General features: G+C 41.2%; 2 protein-coding genes across 4 annotated transcripts in view; one reads left to right on the forward strand and one right to left on the reverse strand.

The window, feature by feature from the left end:
• Positions 1 to 7,522, reverse strand: part of TMEM67 (transmembrane protein 67) — a 37,016-nt gene extending 29,494 nt beyond the window's left edge. For both annotated transcript variants that reach the window (XM_030012557.2, XM_030012556.2), the window contains exons 1-6: positions 7,319 to 7,522; positions 5,220 to 5,308; positions 3,663 to 3,756; positions 1,963 to 2,062; positions 1,434 to 1,503; positions 1,264 to 1,338 (exon numbers count right to left, since the gene is read on the reverse strand). In XM_030012557.2, coding sequence (XP_029868417.1) covers positions 1,264 to 1,338; positions 1,434 to 1,503; positions 1,963 to 2,062; positions 3,663 to 3,756; positions 5,220 to 5,308; positions 7,319 to 7,514 — 624 coding nt within the window. In that variant the 5' untranslated portion in view covers positions 7,515 to 7,522. The remainder of the gene's footprint in view (positions 1 to 1,263; positions 1,339 to 1,433; positions 1,504 to 1,962; positions 2,063 to 3,662; positions 3,757 to 5,219; positions 5,309 to 7,318) is intronic.
• Positions 7,523 to 8,996: 1,474 nt separating this feature from the next.
• RBM12B (RNA binding motif protein 12B) lies at positions 8,997 to 15,794 on the forward strand. Of its 2 annotated transcripts, XM_030011111.2 has the most exons (3): positions 8,997 to 9,171; positions 12,297 to 12,342; positions 13,065 to 15,794. In XM_030011111.2, exon 3 carries the CDS (start codon positions 13,093 to 13,095, stop codon positions 15,190 to 15,192), a length of 2,100 nt encoding a protein of 699 aa, XP_029866971.1. In that variant the 5' UTR covers positions 8,997 to 9,171; positions 12,297 to 12,342; positions 13,065 to 13,092; the 3' UTR covers positions 15,193 to 15,794. The 2 variants fall into 2 exon arrangements, with proteins under 2 accessions (XP_029866971.1, XP_029866972.1); XM_030011112.2 differs by lacking the exon at positions 12,297 to 12,342 and having other exon boundaries at positions 9,041 to 9,171.
• Positions 15,795 to 17,844: the final 2,050 nt, after the last annotated feature.

Genomic DNA, 17,844 nt, shown 5'->3' on the forward strand with positions numbered 1-17,844 from the left:
AGTATATAAACTGGGAGGAGTTGGCCTGGGGCGGGGCAGATTGCTGCTCGGCAACTAACTGGGCATCGGTTGGCGAGTGGTGAGCAATTGCATTGTGCATCACTTGTTTTGTATATTCCAATCCTTTTATTATTATTGTCATTTTATTATTGTTATTATTATCATTATTAGTTTCTTCCTTTCTGTCCTATTAAACTGTTCTTATCTCAACCCACAAGTTTTACCTTTTTCCTTCCGATTCTCTCCCCCATCCCACTGGGTGGGAAGGGAGTGAGTGAGTAGCTGCGCAGTGCTTAGTTGCTGGCTGGGGTAAAACCATGACACTGGGTGATAAATTTAACTCAGGACCAAATTGCAAAATTAATTATTTCACAACCTACTTTTTATAACTACTCATATTTGAACTAAACAGAGCTTTTGTACATACTGTAAGCAACTGAAAAGACATGTTCTCAATAAAATATTATTTAGAAGATGGCATTTTCAGAAAGCAAGACCAGTATTTGCTATCAGGAAAACGGAAGACTGCTTTTTGCTTTCTTTCAAGCAGTAGCCTTTAACATCAATTCATTTAAGAACAAACTACATTTATTAGCCACATAGCATTTCCTGAATTCAGAACTACTTGGAAAATGGTCCTAACTTCGAGCAGATTTCACAACTAATAGAAGTTCATTAGCTAAACCAATGAAAACACCTTCATTCTTCTCAACAGAACATAATTTCATTCATTAGCCAATTCAAGGAGTTCAACAATTTCATATACAATCTCAAATTTTATAGGTGTCTATTTTCTTCTATCAGCTGTAACCATCTGACAACTCAAAATGTCATTTAAATCCTTGTACCTTCTTTCAAATATTTTATATGAATACAAATTTTACATATTTAAAAAAAAAAAGAAAGAAAAAAAAGCCCAGAGGCCCTCGTGGACTCTTCAGCATGTTTTTGTGATACATGAGTGTGCTTTAAATACATACAATTAATACAGTAGACAAGATGCTGCTTGTTTTGATACTAAATTCATGTAAATTACTTCCCTTTTTCAGTTTCCAAGAGGGCATGAATTTTCTTAAACATATTCGATAGAACAATGCTTGCCTGGTCTACATGTCTACACTCTATCTTGATGAAAATTACCTTCCAATCACTGTGATCAGACAACAAACCACAGCCTTTTGTTTTTCAGGAACAGAATTTAAAAGACTTACTGAAAGTAAATAATGAGATAGCTTGAAAATGTTTTTGAATAAACACACTTACTAGCTGTGCAAAACGAACAGTTGCAACTCCCTTCGGGGGTAAGCTTTCACTAGCACTGAAACACAATCCCCCAGTCTGAAAGAAAAAAAAACCAAACCAGGAAATTTATACACTTGTCAACTTACTTTTCTTTTTCTAAGCTTCAATACAATAAGCATTCTTCTACTTACTAAAACATTTGGGCTGCTGCAGTCACAAGACTTGCTTACATTGATGAATGTTTGTTCACATCTTACACACCTATGGATCACAAACATGAAGAATGCATTTAAAATGTAGTTGAGTATGAGATTCAGTACTTAGTGAAAGCTGGTTACATAGTATGCCTGATAACACTATCAGCATCTTCACTAGTTCGAACTGAAATCGAAAAGACATTACTGATTTGTTTCTACTGTCAGTGGAGTAAAAAAGAAATGAAATAGTTAATTATCAAAATAAGAACTCTGTTTCTGCTTCCAATGCAAAGTGGGCTTTTTAGTCACACTAAAGGAAAACAAACAAACAAACCAAGCTGCTGGTCATGTAAAGCCTTCAGTGAACACAAAACATATTGAGTTTGATATAGGGTTGAGGATTTCCAATTCACTGCTTTTAAAACTGTCATCCCAAAGATACAGACTGTTCCTCAAGAATATTCCATTTAAACAGAACATGACATGTTCAAATTTGTCATCACAAAAGGCAAAGAATACTCACCTATTTCCTGATGCATCTGAAGCAGAGAACGATTGCTCACTTCCATTACAATGTATGCACAATGCTTCATTAAGCAAAATGCCATCCATTCTTCTTTCCACTAAGTGGAAAAGAAAAGCAACTGTGATAAAATTGCATGATGCACAGTATGTCACACAGGTTAAGAAAAGTGTGAAAAAATAAAGTGTCTATGCAGATCTAAAATAAATGCAAAGATCTCATTTTAAAAAAATCAAGAGCACAACTTGCAAATAACATCCACTATAAATGCACATTCATATATGTATATGTGTGTTGTTTATAGCTATGCACATGCACTTTAGTTTTAATGAGAAATGCAATATTTCACGTCCAGTTTTGCTGTTCCTTTGTCACTTATTCTGAACCAAATTTCAAACCAAGGCTTCACTGCAAAGCTAAAACTCAAAACATCAAGTTTACAAATTACTGGGAAAAAAAATTTTTAATTTTCATCTGAAATGATTCATGCATATGTCACAAATTCAAAGTTTCAGAACTGCATCTTCCAGCAATTAAATCATTTGGCAAGAGATTTCAAGTCTAATTATGAAGGAAAAAAAAAAAAAAGAGATACAAAGAGAATCAAAAGAATTACAATACTAATACTTTTCTGCATGTTAAATTACAGAATCAGCTTTGCTCTCAGTATTTTACCATAAAGGCTCAGAATGTATTTTGTAACTTTCATAAAGTTTAAGGGAGATCACAGAATCATAGAACCATAGAATGGTTTGGGTTGGAAGGGGCCTTAAAGACCATCTAGTTCCAACCCCACTGCCAGGGGCAGGGACACCTTCCACTAGACCAGGTTGCTATTCACTCTTTTACACATTCCTAGGAAAATTTTAAATTAATGATCTGGAAAACAGTGATTGTCCAGTATACTCTGTTAGAAATGTAACCAAAGTGGACATTAGTAATACTTATTCAAAGAATTACAGGCACACAGAAAGTCTTTTCCATCCTATGTCTTTGAAAATAAGGAAAACTAGAGCTCCCGAGAGCTTTTTTGTTTTACACCCTTGATGAAAATTATACTTTGCTCTTAGTTTTTTACTATGCAAGATAAGCAAAAATTAACACAGACACTAAAGTTAACATTAAAATTAATTTTCTCTGTCTTCTGAAATTCATCTGCAACTACTAGAGAGCATCAAGTAAGAAGCACAGATACAGGGAAGCACGTCGCAGGAAATCACAGGTAGAGGCACGTGTTTCAGGGAGGAATGAAACCCACTGATATTAATGCACAGTGGTTTGCTTGGCTTGCTCAGGCTATTCTGTTCCACCTACTCATATGTGTGTAATTCCTGTACTGTGAAGTACCTGTGCATCACATACTTCAAAACATTTTAATGTTTTTTCTTAGTCTATGTTGACATTGGTTTTATTCCAATTGTAATACCTCCACCAACTGCCAACCAGCTTAAAGGAAGTGATACACCAGTATTCATTTTTTGAATGTTTGCATAATAGTTTTTACTGCAATGAACAACGGTACAGATTTATCTGTTGTCTTTCAGGAATGAGGTTTAAGATCAAGAGGAATGTTGAATTTTTACATTAGTTATGTAAACATATGTTACATTTCCTTTCTTATTTAACAGAAGAGCATGTCTTAATAAACTCAAATATCTAAAACAAGCACTAATATCTCATAACTTGCATATAATTCTTACCTAATATTTCATTATTGAGGCATTTACATTTTCCTTCTGAAGTTAGGCCTTTAGGGCAAGTAATACAATTCCACCCATCCCGAGTAACTCCGCTCTAAAATAAAATGTAAAACTATTATAATTTTCAAAAATATAGACATCACCAAATATCTGTGAAGAATGCCTGATCCAGATGTTATTAACTGGAAACGTGTTCAGATACAACAACATCAATAACATTCATGAAGCTTTTAAAGATAAAAAAGGCTAAACAATCTAGCAAAAGTAATTCCTATGCAGATGTAGGCTAAAAAAAAGTGTTCTTAAGTTTTTCTGAACCCATTAGCTAACACCCTTTAGTAAAGATAAGAGTTGATTAAAAGTTGAAGGTTTAAAAAAAGATACAGAGGTTCTACCCTAGAACAAAAATATCAATAGACATAACTGCATCAATAGACATATTTGCATATAAATATATAGAAGTAATGGAAACGGAGGAGTTTTAAGTGAAGCAGCTTATATAACTGCATGGAATTTTGCATGTACCCAAACAGCTCATATCCACACTTATTTTATACTATGAAGTAGCTGCACTACAGATCAAAACCAGTGAGGAAAATGAAGATAACTGCCCATCCTCAGGTGATACTGATGTTATTTATTCCCTTCTCCGCTATCATCATTTTATCTTTGCGTAAGCCTTGCCATAGAATCAAAGACAAATGCCACCATTACAGGAAAGAAAGAAACAGCAGAATGATGAAAACACCAATAGGTATTTGTCAATGTGTCTGTCTAATGCAGCAAGAAGATGGAAAGAGGGAGATTACCTGCATCACCCATTAGCCATTAAATGCCTAACTTACGCAACTAAGCCAGTCTCTTGAGAGTTATTCTACAGTTATTGGAGAGAAAGAAGTATTCAGGAAGGCTTTCACCCTGAAAAGTTGCTTTTGCTGGAGAAAAATTATTTCTCTATTTACCATAGCGGGAAAAAGCTGGTTAAGCCTGGTGCCTCTGGCTCAACACTGTGAATAGGACCCAAAATTATAGCTTAATTTGTCAAGAAAGGTAGAAAGAACTGACCAAGCTACAAAGGTATATATAATTAAAGTAACATAATAGCAGCAGCTCATTTTGAAGTAAAAAGATAAAGTATCAGGGACCACGAAGATACAGCCTAAATATTACAATAATAAGATTTATACAAATAATCAAATAAGATACCCATGAGCTGAGAAGCATCTTTGGCATTCTATAAAACAGTGCTCTCTGGGCAAGGATAACATAACATGAAGCAGAAAAGAAAAGCAGTGGAAGGAAATTAAACGTTTAAAATACTCTTACTTTGTCTGTGGGGTCAAATTTATAACGAAAAAATGCCTGCAAAATAATAGCAATAAGCACTTCTAAAGAGAAAAAAATTACTACCTATAAGCATGGTCTTAAAAATTCCCAAGCAAAGACTATTATACAAAATAATTTTAAATTAATGAAAAATAATGTGCAGTCAGGAGGAAATTTAAAATTAAAAAAGCACCTATTATTATGGCAAAGTATGAAAAGTTCAATACTTACCATATTTTCTGGGCATTTTTCACAAATAACCGAGGACCCACCATTACTAGAAACCATCCTGTATCCTGGCTGACATACACATGAACTACCTGAAAAAAACCCAAAGGCGCTTTTAATCTATGTAAAACTGACTTTTTTTCACAGAATACTAAAAACAACCACTACTGTTCTCAAGAGGTCAGTATAGATTATTAGATAGACAAAGAAAACACCTGAGTGACAGTTGCATGAAAATCATCTTGCTTTTTAAAAAATGTTCATGTTACAGTTTGTACAAAGATGTTTTAGGAAAATGTTACTAGGCTGATGGATATACCATGTCGGAACAGGAACCCAGAGCTGGTGTTTTTGTGGGTTTTTTTAAACTAAACTGTATCAGTCGGTCTAATAACAGATATAATCTCTCTCTCTAAATCTTGCCACAGTGCCATTCTTAGCCCATCCTCTGTACACCACCAGCATTGTATGTTTGTATACAGTTTTTATCCTTTGAATAGGAAGTCAGTCCTACAAACAAAACATGTTTATATGCAAAGGTTTTTCAAAATATAACTGTCAGTTGTAAAGCTATTTCAAACTCAAAGCTTTTAAAATTGTGCATGGGGATCAAGCTTTATATTGAATGGTTTTCAGTGAATAACAGAACATACTTAACATTTAGTATGAAATGAAATGCTACTTTCATGGCACATCACAGTGCACAGCTGCTAGTGCTCAACAACTTTTTTTTCAGTCTCACTATCATGGACCTCTCTCCGTATTTTTAAATGTATTTATTGTTGTATTTATTATTATTTAAGCTTATGGAACTGTGCATGTAAAAATCATGTAAAATTCTGCGAAAAGTTTTATAACCTTAAAGTACGTCCTCATGAGACTAGTTTTACAGAAACATTTGTCAAAATGATCAACCATTCATACTTAACTATAAAGAAGAAAAAGCCCAATAGGATTAGATCAATGAAGAGGTTCGAGTTGTGACATTCACCATGATGACACCTAAACAATTAGGCACGTTGCTTGAAAGCAGAATCCACAGTGATCAGCTAGCCATGGAATGCATGGGCAGACTTGTGCAATCCCAAGTGAAATTCAGACAAGATGCAAACAGCAGACTGAGTAGCAGCTACCTACACTGCTCCAGTCAGATGCTGCGGAAAAAAACAGATCCTTGACCTCCCGCTGGAATTTATCTTTCCTTGAAGCCCTCGAATTAGAGGAAGATTCAAACCCAGAAAGGAGTTATGGATTTAGACACCCACATTATCAGCGGGTCTGAAAACTATTACAGTGCATTTTTTCTGCAAGTAAACTACGGTGTTACTCTTTTAAGATACCATGATGGTGGTGGAAAAAGTGACCAGCTTTTACACAGCAGTTGTGAACACAGCCATCCAGATCACTGCATCTGACTGAGTTACCAGTTCTGAAGAGATCCTGTTGGGTCTTAGTCTCGAATTGGTTCCTGAACACACAACACTGAACTCCCACTTCTCTCGGACTGTGTATTTATAAAAGATGAACACTATTATACATCTTAACTCCTAAGGAAAGGAAACTACCATCTGTATCTTTCATTTCGCACTGTCAAGGTGTGTTGTGTATCCTCCAGGTTCCCACGTGGGACTTGGATCAGCATGCCCACAGCTTGAAGATCTCAGGTACTTAACATCTCAGACATTCAAGATGTGACAAGGAATTTCAAGTCACAGAAGTGTTCGAGAACATAAATGCAGGGCCCTATGGAATTTTACTGATGAAAATGCGAATACTTATAACCATACAAGTGCCCGAGGAAAGAAAGATTATTAAAAAAAGGTCTACAGACGTTTCTCTGGGATGTATCTCAGGCACAGGTATCAAAGTCGTGCTGTGGCCACCTACGTCTTTGCGGGATCCTGGCCCTTTTCGCTGCCTTTTCAGACTTGCCCCTGAAGACTGCTGTTTTACCACCAAAACCTGAGCCCACACTTGCCACCTCCCACAGCTGGGGGGCGGATTTCAGCACGGAGCTGCCTGAGCCCCCGCACGGCCCCCGGGCCCGGCCAGCCCCGCCTCGCCTCCCCCGCCACCCCGCGCGGCAGGGCCTGGTCGCTCACCGCCGGCGCTCTGTCGCTGGTGGGCTCCGCAGGGCCCGCAGGCCAGGCGGGAGATGTCGAAGTAGCGGGCGTCGCCGCACTCGGCGGGCCGCTGCAGCGGAAGGGAGAAGCCGCGGGCGGGCGGCAGCGCGGCCGCCGCCGCCACGACCACGACCAGGAGCTGCGCGGCGGCGGCCCAGCGCCCCGGCGTCGCCATGGCTACCGGCGGCCGCCCGCGGCACGCCCTCATTGGTCCACCGCCTCCCGTACGGCGAGCGCGAGGGGCCCGCCCCAGGAGGCAAAGCGTTTCGGGGCGGGGGGGGGGCGGCGAGCGCCGGAAGGAGTTAGGGTACCGGCTACGGAGGGGCAGGGAGGTCGGGGAAGCCGAGCGGCGGAGCGGAAGGGCCGGAGCAGCCGAAGCCAGAGAGGTGAAGTTAGGAGGGTTTTGTTTGGCTCATTTTAGAGCACGGAGCTGGAGGAGGTCAGCGGGAAGAAACCATTGAGAGGCCTGGTTTGCTCTTGCCGGTGCCTCATCTCTAAAACCATTACACCATGCGTAATACAAATGTAATATGTGTGTGTAAGTGGTAACGGGACGAACGCACACACAAAACACCTAGAGGAGCGGATGCGCTGCTGAAGTTACTCCCTTTTATCTTTACCCCCTGCCAGGACGCTCTTGTTCACATTCCCTCAAACGTTACCAGAACTTTGCAGAGCACTTCGTGTCCTGGATTTTAATTACTCCTCGCTGCCCCTTCCTTGTGTGCTAATTGCCTAACTATTATGATTCTCTGTATTAGCATTGCTTGGAAGCCCACATGCTTATCGCACCAAATGCTTTATTCCTCATCAGATTTCTTCTGCTGAGTTCAACAAGTTTACTAGGTGTATCTACCACAGATAATGCAGATTTTTGCCTATCAAAAATGGAGCCGACGCATAGAGAACAAGCTTGGAAATACAGGGGAAGAGTATGTAAAAGACAGGGAAAGGCAGGTGGGGTAAACACGAGGATAAAATAACTACCTCAGCTGCACAACCAAAGTAGTCTGCCTCTCCCCTTCCCTGTACACCGCCTTACACCTTTCCTGCTCCTCTTCCCCGCTCCGTCCCTGCCTGCCTTTCCTCCCAAACCCCAGACTCGAGCCAGCCCCGAGTTCGGTTAGAGATCGTGCCTGTAGCCATTGGAAGAGAAGCGGCGGGTGCACACCCCCTCCTCGGCGCCTGAAGCACCCACAGGCTCAGGCCAGTCAGCGCTGGGCCCCACCGAGCCCGCCTTCCTCCCCGCCCCTCCTCCTCGGCTGGGCAGGCACTAGGACGAACGGAGATGAGAGACTGAAGACAACGCTTAGCACGCCAAAGCAAGGGCGATCTAAGTGACGCTGTCTCCCGTATAAAACCTTGGGTTTAGACAGATACCGCTGGGATCCCCACGGGGACGCATGCGCACTAGCTGCAGAGCGGCTCGCCTCTGCCAGCACCGATCCCGTTTGCGCGCCAAAGGGGCGCGCATGCGTACTGAAATGACCGGGGGGGGGGGCTGTCGTCAGACTGCGCATGCGCAGGTGAGGGAGCAAGGGTGACGAACGCGGCACTTGCCGCCCCGTCTCCCGGCGGCGCTCTGGGGCCCCGCGCGCTCGGAGCATGTGCACGCAGGGCTCGCCCGGCGCCGCGGCGCGAGAGAGGGCCGGAAGGACTCGTGCGGGTTCAACAGTAGGGGCGAAGGGGAGGGGCTTGCGCAGGCGCAACTCAGCCTCTTCTGAGAGTGTTGTGGGGGGGGGGAGCGACGGAGGGCGCCATCTTGGTGGTTGCTGCGCCGGGAACTGCGGGGAGCGGGGCTCGGCGCGGAGCCTGTCCTAGTGGCGCGTCCGGTGGGTGGATGGCGTAAGGGAGAGCGCCCGGCTTCCCGGGGCGCTGCGTGTAGCCGAGGGCGCGGGGTTCGTGCCGTGAGCCGGCTCTCGGCAGCCTCAACCCTCGCGGAACTGCTGCGCGGCAGTTCCCCGGGCCGCGGCCTCCTCATGCCGCCTGGCTGCCCATCACCCTTCCCCCCCGGTGCCTCCCTTCGGCCCTGTCCCGGTGCCGTGGGGAGGCCGGGCGTCTCCGCGGGGTCGGATCACAGGCGGCTTCTGGCGGGCCGGAGCGCGTGTGGCGCGGGGCGGTCTCCCCCTCGCCCCGTTCCCCTCGCTCCCTGTTCCCCGTCCCGCCGCCCGCGACCCTGAGCTTCGGCCCGCTCGCCCCTTCCGGGCTTCGGCTGCGCCGTCTGTGGTCAGAGCGGTGCGAGGGCCGGTGCGGGCCGGCCCTCGACCGGCGCGGCTGGCGGCGGGGCGTCTGGCTGGCTCTCTGCAGCCCAGAGCGCTCGGAAGCGGCCCCGTGTTGAAGCCGGCCGTGCCGCCGGCAGGGCTGCAGGGCTCGCTCGCATCTTCCTTCAGCGATGTGAACACTGCTATTAGCAACAGCTTACTTCGATTGTTAAGGCTTATCTTGAAGATGAGAATAAGAAATCGTTCTCTGATTCACCAGTTATTCTCATATTGGTCCGGTTTTATAGTTGGGGTATTTCTGTGGGTGTTCTTTCTAGTTTGCATGCTCACTGCATGCAGACTGCATGATCTCTCAGCGTTGTGGTAAAAATGCTAGTCTAGTGCAGCTTAGTTTCCTACAATGTTTCCAAGTTGGTTTTGGGTTTTTGGGGTTTTTTTTTTGTTTTTTTTTGTGAAGTTTCAATGGTATCTGGAATTTGCTGAGGCTCTGGAAGTATATAGGTATAGTACTGTTTTCTAGTTAACTCAGTCCAAATTAAAATTTCTTAAAATGGTGTGCATACTTCTGTGCATTTAAATTGGTGGCATGAAGCTGTCTATCTATCCATTATCTAAATCCTTGCTCTCTGAAGTCCTTGTTCAGTTAATGAATTGGTCTTAGTTTTGTGTGGCACTTTCATCCCAAAAGTCACTCTTTTTGGTCATTCACTTTAAATGGTTGGATGGCTTGTCTACGCTTTCTACAAGTGCTTGATTGTTTAATATACAGTCAGTAAAAGATTATTATTTGAACTTGCATTCCTGTTTGTGGACTTCTTAAATACCACATTACGATCTGGAATCACTGTGTCTAGTTTTCACCACTGAAAGCTGTATGTTGTATCCATGGTACATCGTGGAGAACTTGCCGTTTATCACCGAAGAAATACGGAGGAGATCTGTTCTGAATGCTGTTTAAAAATTGGGATAAGAATGCAGAGTTGTGAAATTCAGAAATACTACAGATTAAATACATCATGAAGTAGCAGGGCAGCGGATTTGATTTTTCAAGACACGAAGGTCCTATAAGAAAATTCTGCCCTTGAATTCTCCTTGCTTTTTGGCATTGCCGTCACATCTATTGAGAAGATACATTATAAAGTGTACAGTGTCTGGCTGGGATGGAGTTAACATTCTTTATAGCAGCCCGTATGGTTCTGTGTTTTGGATTTGTGGCTAAAAGAGTGTTGACAACACATCAGTGTTTTGGCTATGGCTGAACAGCGCTTGCACAGTGTCAAGGCTTTCTCTTTTTTCCCCTGCTCTGTTATCCCAGCGAGTATGCTGGGAGTAGGCAAGAAGCTGGGAGGGGACACAGCTGGCACAGCTGACCCAAACTGACCAAAGGGATATTCCATACCATGTAACATCATACTCAGCAACAAAAACTGAGGTAGAGGAAGAAGAAGGGTTTTGGTTTATCTTTTTTTTGGGGGTGGGGGTGGACTTTTTATTGGCTTCCAAAGTGCTTATTATTCGGAGGCAGGCTGGACATCAGTCAGCCTGTGGGAGGTGGTGAATGATTTCCTTTGCTTCACTTTTTTTCTCTTCACTGATTAAACTGTCTTTATCTTGACCCACAAGTTTTCTTGACTTTGTTCTTCCTATTTTCTTCCCCATCCTGCTGGTGGGGATGAGGAGTGAACGATCAGCTGTGAGGGTGCTTGGCTGCTGGCTGGGGTCAACCCACCACAATACAGAGAACAGATGATCTTTAGTGAAGTTACTAAATAGGCAGTTGTTTTCAGTTTGTTGTGTTTACAAAGTGCTGATGTAGAAGTGATGTAGAATCCTTTAGTTACAGAATTTGGGCTTTGCTCTTGTTTTGCTAAACTAAGGTGGAGTGATAGTTACGGTTATCAATAGATAACTTGGCATCAGGATCCTAATGCTTTATGTTTGTTACTGAGCAAAGGGTTTGTACAAGGGATGTTCTCAAACACTTGTCATTGGCACGTTGGGCTTTTTTTAAAGGCATGTAGTCATTCGCTACAGAAGCTTGTGTTTGTTCTGAGAGTACTGTCCTATGTATTGTGTGATGTTAGATAATGTTGAAAATCAGGATATGTTTAAGTCAGTGTATTAAAGTGATTCTTGTTCTTATGTTTGAAAGGCAGTAAACATAGGGAAAATACTGAAGTTTGCTTTGTAAATTGAAGTACTCCCTGAAGTTTCTCCTTGTTGGGTGTTTTTGCTCTTTGATTTGATAGTCTTCACTGTGTACGTTAAGTGCAGTGTTGGACTGGTGAGTAGCATAGTCTTGTTGTGAACTTTGAAAGCAGGTGGATTTCAGAAGAATGGACACGTCCTGTAATCTTGAGATGGACTTGCGCATCTTTCAAGGACTCAAAAGAATTGAATTGAGAGCTTTTCCCTCGATACTCTGTCAGTCTGTTTCATTTCAACAGTTCAGTGTGGCAGAATTGATGACCAAGTAATCTCATCGTGTTTTCATCATTTCCAGAAGTCAACTTAAATTTTGAATTTCTTTTGCTTCTAAAATGGAAACACAAAGATGCAGTGCATAGCATCTTGGAACATGGAAGGAGTTCTTCATAGTATCCCAAACTGTGGGTTCATTACATGCTTGGCTTTAATATTAGCCACTGCTATGGATGAGCTGCGGCAGTGTAGCACAGTATGTAAAACGAAGTACGGATATCAGCCATTAATTATGTTTCGTTTTCTTTCCACAGTTAAGTTGATTTTACAGAATTTATCAGGTCTTCAAAGCAGAAACAGGTAAGCTGCCAAAAGCTTAACACTTCTCACTGAGTATTGTGACAAGATCATACACAGCATTTTTTTCTCACAGACTTGTGGCTGGGAACTAGGATATGCTCTCCTGAGTGCATGTGGCTGCTGCAGTTAATACTCTGACTACATGAAAGAGACAACATTTTTGAACGCTGAGAAAACATACGTTATTGAACAGAACTGATCACTGGGTAGAGCAACTTGTCAAAGCAGTAAAGTCATCACTGTTGGTGAATTACTTCATTTTCCAGTGACACAGTTATCCTTTTTCCTTTCTCCTTTATCATCTAGTATTTTCTGTGTTACGATCACAAGTGTCCTGTTCAAAAGTAAACGGGATTTTTTTTTGTTCCTTAGGACTGGGCAGAGATCTCTGGCATACAGTAACTATGCCGTGAAAGACTTTAGGTGTTCTTTAGGTATCGTGGATGGTGAGAAGTGACTTAGGTGGATTTTGTTGCCCTTAGGATAGGGAATATTGATAGACTTGTGCATGTGTGCCGGTGGAGTAGCTAATTGTTCTGACTAATCAACTTTCAGTGAATCTTGTTTTAATCTTGTTCTTGTGAACTTGTGGGTTTTTTGATACCTTCTCTCTTGATTGAGACAAGGACATTCATTAAAAAGGCTCTAGCTTCTTAAGTGTTAAGATACTGTAATAGCTGAGTACTAAAGACGTGCTATCATGTGTACCTTTTTGTCTGCAGGTGATTTTTGCTGTGGGTTGAGCTCAGCATGGCTGTAGTCATCCGTTTACAGGGGCTTCCTGTTGTTGCGGGTCCTGCAGATATTCGTCGTTTCTTCTTGGGATTGAATATTCCTGATGGAGGTGTGCATATTATTGGAGGAGAGATTGGGGAGGCTTTTATTATATTTGCAACAGACGAAGATGCACGGCGTGCCATGAGCTGTTCAGGAGGGTTTATCAAGGACTCGCGCATAGAGCTTTTTCTCAGCAGCAAGGCAGAAATGCAGAATACCATAGAAATGAGCCGGAAACGATTTGACCGTGGGGGACGAGAAACTATGTCGGGCTCTAGAAGAACAGGTACTAATGGTTCTGGTGCATCGGGTGTTGGAGACATTCCACATTTAGTCACGGCTTTTCCAAAAGGAATAAATAAACCTGGTTATGGTCCACCAAATCATCCGGAGGCTGGTTTCCATACCAACGGCACAAGACATGGTGATATAGGTGTACCTAAATCAAGCTATCAGTCAAGAAAGGATTCTCATCTGTTTAACCCGGATGATCTTTACTTATTTCTACGTGGTATACCCTACTCTGCAACAGAAGATGAAGTACGTGCTTTCCTTTCTGGGATACATGTGGATGGAGTGATTCTGATAAAGCATCGCAATGGTTTAAACAATGGTGATTGCTTGGTAAAATTTGCTACGCCTGGTGATGCCTTAGAAGCACTTAAACGTCATAGACAATACATGGGTCAGAGGTTTATAGAAATTAGCCCAACTACAGAGGAACGGTGGATTGAATATGGTGGGAGGGTAGACATTCCAAATGAAATCGATCACTTTTTGTGTGAAGACCATTCTCCAAGAAGTTCAGGCTACATGCATTCAAGGAAGCATTCTCATTCAAGATCACCAAGGAGACAAAGAACACGTTCTCGTTCATCTTCCCACCAGGAATATTACATACATTTAAGAAATCTATCTACTAATCTGGAGAAGAGAGATTTGAGAGCTTTTTTTCCTGATCTGGATATATGCAGCAAACAAATCAAGCTTCTAACAGATAAGCATCAGAGGAGGACTAGAGATGCCTTTGTGATGTTAAGGAGTGAGCGAGATTATCAGGCTGCTTTGGAATGTCATAGAAAGGTTCTTCTCAATCGTCCTGTTTACATTTTTCCCATTTCAAGAAAGTCAATGTTGAAAATAATTGATTCTTGTGAGAGGAAAAGGTCACAAGACAGAGATCATCCTGGACAGGCCATACCAGAAAAAAGTTATCGGGAAGGTCATTCTGGCCCTAAGACGTGTGTTTATGTAAGGAATTTTCCATTTGATGTGTCAAAAATCGAAGTGCAAAAGTTCTTTGCGAGATTTGATATTGATGAGGATGATATTTACTTGCTTTATGATGACAAAGGACTTGGGCTGGGAGAAGCATTAGTGAAGTTTAAATCTGAAGAGCAAGCCATGAAAGCAGAAAATTTAAATCGTCGAAGATTTTTGGGAACGGAGGTATTAATAAGACTTATATCTGAAGAGCAGATGCAGAAGTTTGGTGTAACTGTACCATTGTCTGCACCAAATGAAATGCAGGGTCATTCACATCCATATGACAGAGGTGAGCTTTCCCGTCCAGTTGGTTCACCATCTGGGCCACCACAGGGGCCACCCATGCATTCATTTGGTCCCCCTGGGAACTTTAGGCATCCTTCTGAATTTAGGCACCCCCCTGAGGACTTCATGTGCCCTCCTAAGGATTTTAGAGGTCCGCCACCCCTGATGGATTTTGGTGGTGACAGTGAACCTTTTGGCAGAATGGAGTTTGGGAATAATAAAATGGGAAGTTTTCCTGAAGGAAGATTTATGCCAGATCCAAATTTCAGTGGTGGTTCTGATCGTGTTGTTCCTATTCGATTAAAAAATTTACCTTTTAAAGCTACTCCTAATGAGATTCTGGATTTTTTCTATGGCTACAGAGTGATACCAGAGTCAGTTTCTGTACAGTACAACGAACAAGGATTACCTTCAGGTGATGCCATCGTTGCTATGACAAACTATGAGGAAGCTATGGCTGCTATTAATGAACTGAATGATAGGCCAATTGGTCCACGGAAAGTTAAGTTGAGCTTGCTGTGAAGGAGGAAAAGATGCTCTAGAATAAAACATTCTAGATTTGACAGTATTGACAGTTATTTTCACTTTTTTAATTACTGGAAGATGCAGAAGAAACGGTTTCCATCAACGGTTGTAAATAATACCTAGTTCAGTTGTTTAGCTCTTGGTTGAAATATCTGTATGGTTAAGATATGAGAACTGTATTGTGCCTACTTCTTGTGGCAGAGAAGAGCCCAGAAATTCTGGAGGACATTGAATGTCTTACATCGAGGTATAAAGGCATGGAGTTGTAATGCTTTGGGTTTTTTTTAGTTTGCTTTAATTCCATGTCCTATGACTTTGCATCAAATAAAAATGTAAGTGCTGGTTGACTGACCACCTAAACGGTTCAAATAGAAGAACTTCAGTGCTACCTGCATTAGTAAATAACACTTCTTACTGAGGTTAGCTTAATAAAATTAGAAAATAACTGATTTTTTTTTTTTTTTTTTGTGTAAACTGTTCAGGTTTTGTTCAGTTTCATGTGTTTGCAGGTATTCCTATTAAAACAAGAAAAAAGAGCTTCCTGTTCACATTAGCTGGCTTTGCAACTTTTTTAAAATAAAAAATAAATTGTCATTAAATGTGTGTCTTATATTTAAAACTTGCATAGTTAATGATCTCAACTGTTATGCTCAGCATACATGGGTCTTCGTGAGAATGATGCTGGCTGCTTCCTCTGGAAAGAGTGAACTGTTACAGTTCGTCAACACAGCAATGAATAGGTAGTGTACAAAGACTGCAAAATCTGTATTAATCAGTTGGATAGGCTTTCTTGTTCTCCTTGCTTACTGTAGTACCTTGAGGCACAAAATGAATATTGGAATTGGATCAAGAATTCTGACTTCAGCCTGAGCTTTTGGAGTGGTCTTTGTTTTATCTCCATATGCTCGTAATATGAATATTAAGTTGCTAATGATGTCTGGATGTATTCCAGGTCAATCTCTGATTAGTTTTAACTAACATCTGTCACTGGCAACCAAGCTGACAACCAACCATGTTGTCGTCTTATGTAAGAAAATAAATGCTTCTGTCAGTATTTAGAATGCTTTGATTGGTTTGGTACCAGCATATTTAAATTTTAGGAAGAAATAAAAACTAGTCTGTTTGAGGAAGAACAGCAGCTTCAAAATTCAGGCTCAGCAGGAAACTTTGGTTGTGTGGATAAGGACTTTGTTGACATTGCAACTGTACAAGATGGTACTGGAATACTGAAGAATTTTAGGAAGTTTTAGTCCCCTCTGAAACTAAAACAACAAATTTGCAACTTGGCGGTAGAAACTGGTTGTAACCTTTGCTTGGGCAATACCAAAAAATCATGGATTCATAGAAGGGACCTGGAGGTCTACTTCTCAAAGTAGCATCAACGAGAACAGGTTATTCAAGGCCTTGTTCATTGGATTTTTAATAGCTCTAAGGATAGAGAGTCCACAGCCTCTCTGGGCAGCCTGTTCCCAGTGACTGGTCACCCTCACTGGTGGTCAAACCTTAATTACTTTGTTTATGTAGTCATCATCATTACTAAACTTCCATGTAAACTCTTTAAGTAGAAGCGAACAAAATCAAGAGAAACTTTTTTTATTCTATAATTTTTAAAAGGCTAGTGTAGCTTTATCTCTTCTGCATATTATTTGTCCTCTGTTTTAAGTGCTAGGAAAAAAGCCTTTTGAATAAGAACGATAATGCCAAGTCTGTATGTATAGATTCCTCTGAGAAAAGAAACTTCAATGTGGACAAATTTTCAAATTCTGAACAGTTGGATACCTTTTTTTTTGCTGTCTGGTAAGAATTAGCTTCAGAAGTTTACTGTTGAATCCTCCGCTGAATTTAAATGCAATTACACCCAACAAATTAGTGCTTTTATTTCACAGCTGCTATAAAAGTGATCAAGGAGGCAGAAGACTTTGCAGGGAGAATAAAGATGTGTTATGAGAATCCTCAAAATAAACTTGTCTGACCTAATCATGCTTTTGAAAACTTCATTGTGATTATTTTTGTAAGCTAACATCATCTTTACTACTAATTTTTGCCTCTGTGTTATCAGCTGTGTTGTAAATGTGAATGCAGCTAACTTCTCCAGTTAATCAGCTCTAGATGATTTGTTGGTTTTACAGTTCTAGCTACTACACAACAGGAGATTTCAAACACTGAAAATAAATTGGTAAACTTTTTACTGTGCTTCTAGTGTAGTGTTGTACAAACACATGAATTGTAATGAAAAAAAGGATTTGGAAGCTGGAAAGGGGAGTTTAGTAGATTTTTTGCTGGCTAAGTGTGATACTATCTTTTAGAAAAAGCATTATCCGTTCTCAAGAAAGTTAAGAGTTAATTGCTGATGCGAGACCATTAATTTTTGGGATGGTAAACATTTCGCCCCTTACTGAATAAATAAATAGTAAATAAAAAGAGTCATAAAGCTTAATAATGGCAGAGGTCATAAATAAGGCGTTTCAAAATGTTTTTTGTTTGCCCTGTAGCTAATTTGTCTAATTTAAAGCCAGATTAGAGTTTATGACTGCTCTAGGTTAATCTGAAATATCTGATTGATAGGCCAAAAAAGTGTTTTAAAGGTCTATAAAGACAAAAGCTGTACTTCAAAGTATGCACAGATGATCTGAAGCACAGGGAAATTGG

The sequence above is a fragment of the Aquila chrysaetos genome, chromosome 4 (genome assembly GCF_900496995.4).
Source record: "Aquila chrysaetos chrysaetos chromosome 4, bAquChr1.4, whole genome shotgun sequence".
Lineage (NCBI taxonomy): Eukaryota > Metazoa > Chordata > Aves > Accipitriformes > Accipitridae > Aquila > Aquila chrysaetos.